This window comes from Pipra filicauda, unplaced genomic scaffold, assembly GCF_003945595.2.
Source record: "Pipra filicauda isolate LSUMZ 115617 unplaced genomic scaffold, ASM394559v2 scaffold96_size2947999_pilon, whole genome shotgun sequence".
NCBI lineage: Eukaryota > Metazoa > Chordata > Aves > Passeriformes > Pipridae > Pipra > Pipra filicauda.
Window position 1 is genome coordinate 680566 of NW_024105164.1, and position 13642 is coordinate 694207.

The 13642-nt window shown below is 42.2% G+C and overlaps 2 protein-coding genes across 7 annotated transcripts in view; one reads left to right on the forward strand and one right to left on the reverse strand.

Annotated features, from left to right (window-relative positions):
- Nucleotides 1–346: 346 nt before the first annotated feature.
- Nucleotides 347–11596, reverse strand: LOC113987670 (beta-microseminoprotein-like). 2 transcript variants are annotated; one of them, XM_039377894.1, is made up of 4 exons: nt 11398–11596; nt 2210–2309; nt 1570–1672; nt 347–694 (listed from the first exon to the last, which is right to left on the reverse strand). In XM_039377894.1, exons 2-4 carry the CDS (start codon nt 2280–2282, stop codon nt 565–567), a joined length of 306 nt encoding a protein of 101 aa, XP_039233828.1. In that variant the 5' UTR covers nt 2283–2309; nt 11398–11596; the 3' UTR covers nt 347–564. The 2 variants fall into 2 exon arrangements, with proteins under 2 accessions (XP_039233828.1, XP_027576462.1); XM_027720661.2 differs by lacking the exon at nt 11398–11596 and adding an exon at nt 4686–4790.
- A 1263-nt stretch (nt 11597–12859) lies between these two features.
- LOC113986646 (WASH complex subunit 2A-like) overlaps nt 12860–13642 on the forward strand; it is a 35277-nt gene continuing 34494 nt past the window's right edge. For 4 of the 5 annotated variants that reach the window (XM_027718513.2, XM_039377890.1, XM_039377891.1 and 1 more), the window contains exons 1-2: nt 12910–13014; nt 13438–13602. In XM_027718513.2, the coding sequence (XP_027574314.1) occupies nt 12910–13014; nt 13438–13602 (270 nt within the window). Of the gene's footprint in view, nt 13015–13437; nt 13603–13642 lie in introns of all 5 variants that reach the window. The other variant, XM_027718542.2, reaches the window with a different exon arrangement.

Sequence of the window (13642 nt, forward strand, 5' to 3'; positions counted from 1 at the left end):
GCTGGAGACAATATCATTTCTCTTCTGATCTTAACAGATCTGTCTCCTTCCATGTGTAGCAAAGTCCCCATCCATAAGTCAAATTTCAGTTTTAATTAAATGCCATTTCAGTGGAATAAGAAACAGTTTTTCATCTCAGTACAAATGCATTTTTAAAGTGCGTGATAATTTCTCAGCTAGCCTGGAAAATTCTGTCAGGTCATGATCCCAGGATGAAGGATCAGTGATAAGCAAGGAACATAGAGACAGACATGTCAGAGTAGTGAGGCAAAGACATCCCTTTCTCAAAGAAGGTGACACTGCCCCATGTCACTGCAGAAAAAGAAACATCAATATGAAGCATTGATGGATGTTTCATCTGGATTTATTGTAGTCAAAAGAGCTCAGCGACACCCATGCAAATAGTACAGAAAGGAGACATTGTATGTGATTAATGCATCTTATATGCTGAATTAGAACAAGTAGATTTCCCACGTCATTGTACTTCTCTGTGATGGCAAAGCATGTGTAGGAAGGGGAGCAATTCCACAGTGCAGAGGTTTGGAGCAGATGTTAGCCCACGTTTTAGCCCACACGTGCAACTCGAGAGCACTCCTTTGAGGGGTCGTCCTTCTGCACCACATCATAGTCACAAGTTTCTTCATTGAAAATGACTTCACAGTTCTCTTTGTCATAAGCAACAGGAGTAGAAAATCTGTCATTGGCAAAGAGAAAGCAAATGTTAGCTTGCCAGCAATAGAAGTTTCAATACTTCATTGATTATGGCTTCAACTATTGCTGAGTGAGACATCTCTGAAACTATGCCTTAGACCAGCTCAGCTCCCTTGAGTGCAACCCAGCTGCAGCTTCCAGGGCCTCAAATGATGCCTTGCTGCACTGCACTGTGGACATGTACCAGGATGGTCAGCACTAGCATGGGGATTTCTAGCACTGCACTCTACAGTCTGACATAAGCATGAGCTTGGCATGTTTCCTCTTTGTTCCATTAAGTTTCCATTATTTCCAATTTGCTTAGAAGGGGGTAGCTGTTTCCTGATAGACCGATTGTCACCTAAACAAAGGCAAAGATCGTTATCAAGCCATTTTTGGCCCTTTGAGAAGGCAGGATGAGAGGAAAGGAGAATGTTGGAGAGAGACTTCAGAGCAGAGCCTTGTCATTCTAGGGTCAGCATTTTCACTGGAGACAAGCACCTCCAGAAAGGGATTAGGATCATCATAAGCCCTTTAGAGGAATTTTGCTGAAGTCATTTGTGAAAATAATTCTTTCCTACCCTCCCTTTCTCAGCTAAGGAAAGATTTAGCTGCAGTGGCAGAGTGGTTCACAAGTTCCTAGAAAATTCAAGGCAAGCACCACCTGGATGTGCCTGGAAGGCTCTGTGTCCACTCCAAGTCATCAGAAAGTGAGCCAAGGTAAACACAGCTAAGGATCCAAATGGTCAAGAGCTCTATGTGGCTTTCACTTGCTCTGTGACATGAGGGACAAAAGGCTCTCTTGTGTCCTTATCGCCAGCAAATGGAAAGCTGTGGTTGTCCTATGGGCAGTGATGGTACCCAGAAGTTCAAACTTACATTGAACAACACCTCATTTCAGTTCGGCTGCAGTCGCATCTGTAGCAATCTTCTGTCCTCTCAATGTGTCCAAGGGGGTACAGTTTTCCATTCAGCATACAGCCTGCATAAGACAGTAGCAAAACAGAGCATGTTCTTTAAGCCTCCACCTAAAGGCTGCAAAGTTTAAAAATTATTTGAAGTTTTCTGAAAATTTTTTTCTTGGCATTATTAAATTAGAAGTAATTTTGTTCTCTGTGTTATTAGCCTAATTATTTGGAGGCTGTGAATTCTTTTCTTCTTTACTCATTAAAGAGGGTTTCCGTCTGACAGATCTGGGATGAAAGTGAGCAACCAAACAGCCAGGTCTGCCACCTGGCACCACATTTTATTCAGATCTACTCTCAACTCCTGCGTCGGCTCCAGGTGCTGCAATAGCAATAGCAACCTACCACCAATAGCAATAATATTGCTGCAGCCACACTCAGTCCAGGGTGAGACTTTGTTTTACCCCTACTTTTGTCACCTCGGTGCTGAAACCTCCTATTTGTGTCTTTCTGAAATCTCCCTCCTCCCTTGTGTTTTGAGCCCTTCCTGGAAGCTCCACACAGAGCCAAGCTACTACAGAGCAATCAAGTGAGAGGATCTTGTCTGCTCTTACCTTTGTCAGCCTTCCCTGGCTTGTAATGTTTACCAAAGCAGTATGCATCACCCAGGGCCACGATGATGCCCATTGCAACAAGGAAAGCCAGAAAGCTTTTCTGTAAAAGAAACACAGAGCCCATGGTATGACTTTAATTCCACGTTGATTATCTCTGTTTTCAAAAGCTGTCACTGAACCTGAACCAAAATTACAAATAACCTTTATATGTACATGAAAGTAGTGGAAAAGGACACTCCAGGTATTTCACTGCATTGCTTACTTTTTCCTGTACTTGGGAACATACAAAATGCTATGACATAGGTTTTTTCAAATAGGTGGCTGGGTAGAGAAGAGAGATACAAATTGGTGTCTTAGGACAATATTTGACACATTGTGCTCAGCTTCACCTGAGCCATCTTGTTAAACCATGCATACACAGGTTTGGACTCTTCACAGGCCATACTTCCTTTTGACTAGTGCTGGCAACAGCTAAACATCTGTAAGAGTTCTTCAGATATGTCCTCTGGGACCTGCTGAACAACCAGCACTTCTTTTGAAAAAGCCTGCATAACTTTGTAATGATGGTTATTCTGACGGAGGGACTGGAGGAATATGAGAGAGCACAGGATTATTTTGATGGCTTGCTCCAGCTGGATAACTTAAGGCAAAAGTTTAGGAATGGCCAAAGACTGAGAAACAATGGAGGAAGTTATATAGATTTTCTTGATAGCACTGGCAGGCTAACATGAAAGGATTTTAACATGAGTAGATCTTTCCAAGTTACTATTCTGAACTTCAGAGGCTGTGGCTGCTTGAAAATGGAGTTTAAAATAGCAGGGAGAAGCTTTGGGTTTAGGCACCTCTGCTTTCTGCCTTGGGTTGCTTGAATCACAAATGCCGAAAGACACTGAAAGGTCCTGAACCTTACGCAGATGGTGAGCCAAGGTAAAACTCCTCTGGCTGCTGTGGAAAAAACTTGGTATTTTAATCCTTGATGTGCTTCTTTCTTATGGGGCTGAATGACATTTCTGATGTAGTTAAAGGGAGGAGGAGGATTTATGGAGTGGTCTGGGAAGGGAATAATATTGAATTTCCACAGTGGTTCTGTGATTGGTAGTTCCTGAAGCTTTAGGCTACAACAGAGGCAGTTGCCATGCTGAGCACCACCCCCAGAACGAGAAAAGAAGAAAAACTTAAACTCTTCAACTGTTCTATTCCATGGTGCCTGGCCACAGGAAAATGTCTAAGCAGCTCCTGTTCCCTGAAGCTGTAGGATGAAACATTGCAGCTGGTCTCTGTTGAGGCTCCCTGTGCATTTGGCATGAATCTGTGGGGCTCTCTGTGTTGTGCAGCTGCCCTGGGCTTTGGGAGGGCAGGGAATTGTGGCTTTCCACACAGGATCTATCTCAACATGCTTGGGATGCTGTTTGCTATACATTAGACATCCAGCTGGAGTTTGGGGATGGCTTTCTTCCACACTGGTTCAGCAGTTTGCAACAGCACATACAGTGCCATGGCATGTCCCTCATGTCTTTGTTGGAAATTCTAAAATGCTTCTTTTGCTGTGCTGTCTTCTGTGAATGTTTTATCCTTTGTTTGTTCCAACGTTTGTCCTTGTCATGCTGTTCCTAGAAATGCCAGTCAGATGAGCTTGGGCATGCTCCTCTCTCTAAAGATCAACGTTCTGGAACTTCCACTGAATCTAGGATATCAGAGATATAGGGGTAAGTCTGTGCTGTTCAGTCATTGTCTGAACTGACTTCATGCTGCAGCCAAAGGATATGTCAGATAAGTAGCAGAAATCTAGCAGTAAAGCTTAAGCAGAGAAAGAAGCAGATGATCATTTCTTCCCTATTTATGAGTCAGCATGTCTCACAGAAAGTACTGCTTCTTCTCTAGAACTTATGCCATTCCTGAGATTCTCATCAAAGGTAGTAATTGATGTCTGTACCTTCAGGGATTACGTGAGCACAAATTAGAGGAAAACTAGGCCAGAAGCTTTGTCTACCTATTTAGCTCGACCTAACTGTTGATTCAGATTCTGCAAACACGTTTGGAGGCTTGAAGAGCTGAAACAGCACACAACTTGAGAGATTAAAAGAAAAGAGCACACAGGATATGCAGACAAAATATACATTTCTTTCATTATAATGCCATTATGTTTTAAACTTTATTTCACATTGATAGGTTTTAAAAGCATGGTCCTAAATGTTTACAAAATTCTGAATGATTTCACAACCATTTCTGAGGACAGGATAACAGTAAATGAAAGACTAATCTGTACAGTTTCCTGCAAAGAATTCAAATACAAAGAACAAAATTTGCAGTAATCTTCCCAAAGGTGTCTTACTTCCTTTGCATCCTACAGTTTTTAAATACAATATGTTCACAGTTGAAATATGTACATAATTTATTCCCTTAAATATTCTTCTTTTGCAGTTTCAAAGCAAATATCTATCTGTATCCCCTTGAAAAATCTAAACCTTAGACTTACCATTGTGGAACCTTGGCTTCCAAAGAGTTCCAAGTCTCCAGAAGAAATCTGAAGGGCTTAATGTGGAATCAGAGAGCTAATAATTTTTGGTGCCCTTATGTTATGCAGTTCAAGTCTAGATGGGGCAAAAAGAGCCTGCTCAACTCAAATGCAGTTATGTTGAAATAGCTGAAGAAATCACTGAAACTTTGCCAGCTGGCAATGAGAAAATATTTGATTCTGTAGAACACTGACCTAAGTAAAATGCTGAGTCTAGAACTCTGCATTTCTTGGAAGCATTATGATTAGAAAAAATGCCTTTCTGATGAAACACAAGTATTGATAGCTAAGCTGTAGGCAGTATTATATGGCTAGGTGACTTTTAGCTGTGGTAGGAGTGCATGCTAAATAGTTTCTGCTATCAGTGGGCTGGAATACGCTGAGAGTAGTGAAATAGGTGTCAGTAGCAACAGGAGCTTTTGCTGGATGTTTGCAAACTCACGCTTAATGCTGCAGTGTGCACTGAAAGATAACCATCCGAACGTACTTGGCCATTACCAGTATTAAAACCACTTAACACTGAGACCTTAATCAAAGCTGGATCACATTACAACATTTCTCTTTCTCCTCAACCAAAATAAGAATTTCCTCTCAAATCAAAAGCCTGCTGTTACTCCCGTGGCGGTATTCAGGCTTTGAGTTGAATAACCATGATAGAGTATATGATCACTTTTATGTGTGCAAAACTTTCACAAGAAATTATAAATTTCAGAGTGCTAATCAAGTACTCTGCTTTTTCTTGCTCCTGCAACATCTTTTCAGAAAGAAATACCAGACTGTGGCCCTACTTATGTTTAAAAAATACTTGTTGCAGATGCTTCCAAGCAATTTGAAAGTCACCCCTGTGGGGCACTTGTCATCTGCTACGGGAAATTTAGCACACGATTTTAAAGCTTAGAAACTTTGAACACAGAAATCCAAGAAAATTTGGCTGTACCACAACTTAAATCATGTAGGGCTCTTTTTTTTTTTTTTTTTTTTTTTTTTTTTTTTTTTTTTTATTTTTTGAGTAAACTAAATACAGTTATATACTTTGGAATGGTGGCAAGAAAAGTTGTCATTCCTTTTTTCCTATGCACTATGTATTGCTGAGTACTTATAACAATTCAACCCAAAGAATTCAGCAAAATAAATCTAAGTGCATCACAATGTAATTCCATTACCTCCCTAAAGGAAATGCTGAAGTTGAAGTCTGTTGAGGTTTGATAATCCTTTAGTTAGAAATCCATAATTAATGAAAAGTTACTAAGCATTCAGGTTTCAGACTATACACCTGCTTTATTTTTTTCTGATATAATCATTATATTGTAAAACTTACATTTAATGATATTCATGTTTTCATTGAAAAAATTCAATAAATATCCTTTCTCATCCTTTGGTTCTGACATACTAGATTATTGTACTTTATCATAAAAGTCTTCCTCTCGTCTTTGTTTACAGTGTGTCAAGTCAGCTTACAACCTTTCTCAGGGGAGCACAGCAGTTTTTGTCTTCAATTCTGTAACACAGATTTCCTTTCATTCTTGCAACCCATTTCTGAACAGCCTCCAACCTCACAGTATCTCATTTCAAATCTAAATATAGAACAAAGTGTAAAAGCTTGTAAGTGTTGTGGAAATGACCTCAGATACTATGAAGGACATTTCCTGTATATATATCCAGGCATCTCATCCTCTGTCCTAAGCACCGTATTGTTTTAGATAGAAAATATTTGCTTTCCATCCTTAAATTCTTCTCAGAGGTGCTGTTGTTAGTACAAATTTTATGCTTTACAGAGTTTTAAAAAAATCCTCCAAAATTTTTAAAAAAATTGTATCTAAAGCATGAATTAAGTAAGAACAGTTTATTTCACTATTAAGACTTAGTCCTTATTTGTCATATTAAGCATTGTTTGGAAACTCTATTAGCAATGATTGTATATTTTCTCCCAGGTCTCATGATATAAGGCTTTCATACAAATGTAGAGAAACTGTAGTTGATGTGCACCAACCTATGTCTTGCACAACTGTAAAAACAGTTCCCTTCCTTTTGCCTACCACGTGCATGGGCTTTGCTAACACCAGGTCACCCTGGGCTTGACAGGAAATTTTATGCCAGTCTTTTTATGGTTTTTTGATAGAGACCTCAAAGCAAGACTGGTTTTGCTTTCAAAGTGCTTGTTAGGCAGAACACCTTATTCTTCTGCCAGTGATTTCTTGACAAAGATGCCGGAGCTCTGCCAGCTGTGCTGTGGATTGTCTGCTGCTCAGCTGACACTCCTGTGTGCCTTTGAACCTCCTACCTCAGGATACACAGATCTTGCTCTAAAAGAATTTAGTCCCTTCTTAAAGTCTTAGATCTGGCTATGTCTTCAGTGAGTTCCTTTTTTTAACACACTTTTTTTCCAAGAGTGATTGCTTCCATAGCACTGCGCTAATTTGCTTGTCACCAGTTGTTATGTAGCATGAGGAGAGACAAAACTGCCTGACAAGCTCTCCCATGAAAAGTGTATTATCCTTGTGATCAGCTCTGCCATTTCTGATAATTTTCAATATTCCTATGAAGCTGATAGCTGGATTATGAAAACAGTGTTGAAGATCTGCCTTTTCTGAATGCAAGACTACTAAAAGGCAGATAACATTTTTAAGGCTTTGTTGGTAGGACAACTGTAAGAATTTCGTACTTAGAACTTTCCTAGTTTCCCAGCTGAATGCTGCTAAACATGTCTGGTCTCTTTTAACTTCTCAGGAAGACTTTCCTCTGAAGTGTTGACACCTGGAAAAATCTCTGAAAAGGTTATCCTGTCCAGCTATTATAGTATTACTTTTTTATTGGTTAGAAGTACCTTTCTAGGACCTTCTAAAGGGCAGGTGATTTTGTGGTGATGGAAGATGATGCCGTTTATTTACCCTCGTGTTGTCCCCAAAATGTTGTTTCATGACCTGCCAGCAACTTGCTGTTTAAGGTAATCTACTGTTACCAGGCCATTCACTGAGTATATTTTCAGAGCTGGAGAAAGAAAAGCCTCATCCATCTGGTTTCACTTCCAGGCTATTTAAAAACCCTCCAGTTAAATTGATGTAAAACCTAGTGAGTGTTCTTATTTTATTTTAAAGGTAAACTTTATGGTGATTTACACCAAGCATTAGGTTTAACGAGCAGTTTAGTAACAGTAGTTTAAGTAAATTCCCTCTCAGCTAAACTGCTACAGAGATTCATTTTAAGTGCAACTAAATGTTTTTGCCCTGGTTTAAAAACTAATTTAAATTCAATACTGTTACGTAACTCTGGAGTATAAGCAAGAGTTTAGAATAATGTCCTTGGAGAGAAACACCATACTGTAATCTGCTAGGCTAGATTTTCACTGTTGTAGTCAGGAAAGGCCATTTCTGTGTATCAGGACTGATGTATAATCTCCAGCAGTAGTCAACCTGCAGCAAGTAAAGAAGAGAAGGCCCTGGAGAGACATTATAGCAGCCTTCCAGTACTTAATGGGGGACTTCAGGAAAGATGGGGAGAGCAGTGATAGGTTGAGGGGTAACGGTTCTAAAATGAAAGAGGGCAGATTTAGGACAGATATTATGAAGAAATTCTTTACTGTGAGGGTGGTGAGATGCTGGAATAGGTTGCCCAGAGAAGTTGTGGATGCCCCATCCCTGGAAGTGTTCAAGGCCATGCTGGATGGGGCTTTGAGCAACCTGGTCTAGTAGAAGGTGTCCCTGCCCATGGCAGAGGTGGGGTGGAACTATATGATCTTTAAGGTCACCTTCAACCCAAACCACTCTGTGATTCAGTGTTCTTACTTTTCCATCAAAAAAGCTTTCCCTTTCAGATCCTGAACAGCCAGAGAGCTGGTGTCCGCATGGTGGATTAATACTTGATGAGAGAATAAGTTTTTTGCTAAGTTCACTCCTGATTCCATAGAATTTATTTATCATGCAGGTAAATAGTTGCACATAAGTCACATAGATAACTAAACCTCCTGTATGTTGGAAGTACAATCTTTAGTTTAAATAGGTTTAAAGCCTTCTGAGGAAAGCTGTAAAACTCCAATTAACTTCTGCAGCCTTCAAAATAGATCTTAGGGCTTGGATGAAGCAAACCACTTGTGTACATCCTTAAGCCCGTTATCTCCAGTGGAGCCACTCCTTGTTCTCAAGAACTCACCTGGTGAAAGGCTTTGCTGGATCTAACTTGGAACATAAGTTCACAGTCATCCTGGCTCTATGTTGCTTTATCAACTATGATACAACAATTGATATGAGAAGTTTAATTTCTTGACTGTTGACAAAAGGGGGAGGGTAGTACTATTTCATTAGTCCTGTGAGTTTCATGTTTCAAAGTTTTGCTGAAGTAGAAAACCATGGAACTGTGATTCAGGAACTTTTTTTTATTTTTTCATTCTGATGCTGACTTGATGCATGGCTTTGGCTGACTTCCTTAAGTGTGTCAGAGATTTCAAGTTTTAGAGCTTATTACCTGACTGTAGAAGAACGCAGAACCTAGAGACGGAACACAAAAGTCAACTTCCCCCATTCTTCACACAGTATGTATTCCTACACCTCACCAAGGGAACTCCAGGGTAGTGGTTGTTCTCCAAACCCATGATTTTACCATCAGAGATGAACTTTTTGGATCAAAGAAGGATCAAATCCACATGAGGGAAACCATGTGTGTCCAAGTCCAAGTTCCTTTAGAGGATTACCAGTTTTGCTGTGGATTTTGTTTTTCCTAGGATTTCTAATTACCTGAACAGAATTTATCAGCCTGGTTATTTTTTTCCTGCTTGCACAGCTTATTGCAGTAAGTCATTTGACTCACTACAACAAGGTCTTTTTAGGTGACATGGGTAATCATAGTGTGCTTATTTCTGACCCTTGGTTTATAATTAATTATTTATAGTAAAGCTGATTTTGAATTCCCTGAAATGAATAAATACACTAATAGGCAAGTGATGTGTTCTGTCAATGCATTAACCACCAAAGAACACCAAGCAGGAAGGGAAGTATGTCGGGGGGCTTCAGGCTCCTGTGCTGGTCCAGTGACAGCAAATATGTACTTATTTCTAGCTATGGACACTCCTTTCTGCACCGTGTGCCAAAGTCTGAGGCATCTTCAAGCCCTGACTTTGCTCGTCAACCCCAAGACCTTTAGCAGCCTGCAGATAACGCAGGTGCTGGGACTACCTCTTGGAGACTGGGGAGTTCTGGTAATTGCAGGGCTTGAACAACACATCTCTCTGTATCTGTACCAAGCCATACAACACAACCCATGCATGAGAACGAGGAGTGGCAGGGAAAATGAAGAACAATGCACAAATTGTGTTGGGGTTCTCTCCCATGTGATGCAGTTTAACTTTTAATTGTATTTTGACTTTCTCTTTTGTTTGCATCCTGTTCTAAAGTTTTAAAAACATATTTACTTTCTGTTAGCTATTGGGAAAGCCGGCTGTGGTATTCTTTAATTTTTTACTTTGTAAATATTTGTGAGTTTAACCAAGTGCTGTGTGGCTGTTTAAGCAGTACGTCTGCCAAAACTTTTATCCACATGGAAAAAAAATTACCCAGGCTAGCTATATGGCATATCATGACTCAGAATATTAAGAAGAGGGAAACATATTTATATATATATATTCTGTGTCACATCGAGACTCTAATTTCTTGTTCAATGTATGCTATAATTTCCTCATGGACAAAAGCTAATGGGAATTTAGTAACCACTTCACAAAAACAGTTTAAAAAATAAGTAAAGGAGAAAAATCAGATCCCCCTAATAATCCTGTATGAATGCAGAGCATTTCCTGTTATGTCATAATCTGTGTGTGTGTGTTCTTTAATACAGTTGCGTACGGCCTAGCATAAAGCTAGCCATGTTGTTTATATAGGGATATTTTCTGGACAAAACAATCGACTCCTTGGTTTGAGAGCAGTCAGGATCCACTCCAAAGCAAAATGTTTGCTTTCAGCTCTGCAGAGGTTCTGAAGAGACAGTTAGCTGGGATCATACATAACAGGTGTGCAATACTGGCCTTCAAATTAATTTCAGTGTTGCATCACCTTGCTTTTAGCCTCCTACAGCCATTCTGTAGCTGCTAAAATTTCTGCGCAGTCCTATGGACATATGGAAAAAATTGTAGGTACCCACTGGGGGTCAAGTCCATGGGAGAAAATAGGTGTCAGCTTGTGCAAGAGCATAGATACTGAACCTCCTGCTTTGCTTTGCAATTGCTTCTTGGTATAATGTTTGCAGATGTTGGACATAAAGAACAATATTTGAGGCTAACTCAACCTATGTTTAAATTGGTGGATTAAGGAGTACTAGTGTGCTCTTTGATCTGGATAATTCCAACTGTTTGTAGTACCCCTCCCACTACTTTTGCCTTGATTTCACAGGAAGGAAGCTTAGTGATCCAAGCCAGGAGAAAATCATCCAGATTGCTATAGCACAGAATCCCTAAGTGTGCCAGGATTGGACTCCACTGTTTGGTCCATCTCTGCTAATTTCATTACTACATTGAGGAGGTAAAATCACAGATTTACATATTTATGTCTGCATCCCCAACTTTGTAGGGAAATCCCAGAGTAAGATGTAATTTGAGGCATATAACTGATGTCAAGTCAGCATGTAGGCAAATTTTCCCACTAGAGCAACAAACTTTCAACAGTATAGTCCCCAGTTTTCAGTGTTGGCTCACCTGAACCAGAGGATTTATGGTCTGGCAGCAGTCTCGGGTAGTAAATTTTTAGGTGGAGCTAACAAGCAGCTTCAGGATAGTCAGCAGCTTTTTGCATCATGGAGCAACATTGCAGAAAAATAGGCTGAAGTAGAATGAGGAAGAGATCTATAAAGGTCTGCCTCCTCTTTCACCGTATCTTCATAACTATAGCATCCCATTATGCTGTTAGCTCTTCAGAAACTGGTGGGCAGAAGAGCGCAGCAACTGCAGTATGTGCTGTGCTTCTCAAAGCTGTCTTTTGTGTATTTTCTTCAAACCCTTTGTGTCCTGTACTCTGGCCCACCTCTGTGATCCACAGGGATCTCCCAGTAACCTTCTTGCCTGACCCTGCACTTTCACTGCAGCCTTTCAGAGTCCTGCCAAAAGACCTCTGGCTCATTTCATACTGCTGCAAATACATGAGGCTGAGTAGTTGCATGGGGCTGGCTGGATTACAAGGTACACCCGTCTGCTGTAACTTCTGTCCTTACAGCCACACAGGAAAGAACTTGTCCCCCAGTCTGATTCCAACAGCACTCTGCCCTGCTATGGAAGTGGAACAGAGATCTCATGGCCAGGTACAAGCAGCAAGTGATGCCACTGGGCTAAGGCATGCCTGTAAGCATGGATATCAGAGAGTTGAGCCCTGTGCAGTCTTACATATTCTGGTTCTTCATCTGCAGGTTAGTCCCTAATGACATACATGATTTTTGATACCTTTACATCACATCATCACTTGTAAAGTTCTGAGGGGAAGAGCCACTGATTTTTCTTGCTGTCATCTTCTCTCTAACCTTTAAAAGGAACCTGTATAAATTCCTTTCTAAAAAGAATTTTAGGACTGAAATGCTTTTTTTGAACCCTTCTTGTAATGTTTAGGATGGGACTAATAGAAAGCAGATTTCGATTGTGCCATTTATAGCCCTCTCTACTCAGAAGCTGGTGTATGTATCACAAATAAACAACTTTCCCTAAGGAAGCATTCAGGTTCCATGTAGCTGTCATGTTGTTTTTTTTAATGGAAACTAATCTGCAAGACCCCTGGGACCTGAAGCTGCCTGATGGTAGGACCGTGCATTTTGCAGCATCAGTACACACAGAGCACGTAGATCTCATGTTTTGTAATGCATGCAGGTCTGTGCCAGGAGAAATTTGCGTTATCAACAAAGGATTTAATTCCCCATTTCATTGAATATCGAAAGTAATTAAAGGATGGGGTGGGATGGGGTGGGATGGGACAGGACAGGGTGGGGTGGGATGGGACAGGACAGGGTGGGATGGGACGGGACGGGACGGGACGGGACGGGATCGCCCCGCCCGCGCCGCCTGGCGCCCCCTGCCGGCCCTCCCGCGCGCGCGGGGCGGGGCGGGGTCACGTGAGCGCGCTCAGCTGACCGCGGGCGGCGGCGCGAGGCCGCGGTGAGCGCGGGTCCGGGCCGGGGGCGCGAGGGCCGCTGAGGGCGGCCCCCGCTCACTGTCCTTCTCCCGCAGATGAACGGGGACGCGGCGGAGCCGGCGCCCGTGTGGGAGCGGCCCTGGTCGCTGGAGGAGATCCGTAAGGGCAGCCAGAGCTGGTCCTTGGCCTCGGACGCCGGGGTGAGCGGTGCGGCCGGCACCGGGCCGGAGCCCGGCACCGGAGGGGTGCGCGGGCCGCGGCCTCCCCGGGACTCGGGGCCGTGTGCGGGGCGGTGCTGCCGCGGGGCTCGGGGGTGGCCCAGCGCGGGAGGGGCGCCGTGGCCGCGGACCCCCGGGGCCCCGGAACGCGGGAGGAGCGGCCCCGGTCAGGGCCCGGCGGCTCTCCCGGTGCTTTAACCCTCCGGTCCGGGCGGGAAAACTAAAGTGAGGAGTTGGCCCCAAAGGAGAAGCGGAACGAAGTGGCTGAGACTTGATCCTGGGTGTGTGTGCGGGTCCTTTAGTCTAAACTGTGTTTGTTTTGATGCTCAGTTGAAGTGTATGGTCAGTTCTGCCAAAAGGAAAAAGAGCTGCATGCTGACTATTGCTTTCCTCTGTTGTCAACAGCTTTTGCATTTTCTACAAGAGTTCTCACAACAAACCATTTCCAGGACTCATGAAATTAAAAAACAAGTGGATGGATTGATTAGCGAAACAAAAGCTACAGACTGTCGCCTTCATAATGTCTTCAACGACTTTCTTATGTTGTCCAACACGCAGTTCATAGAGAATGTGAGTGTGTTCTAGTACAGCATCAAACTTGTACTCCAAA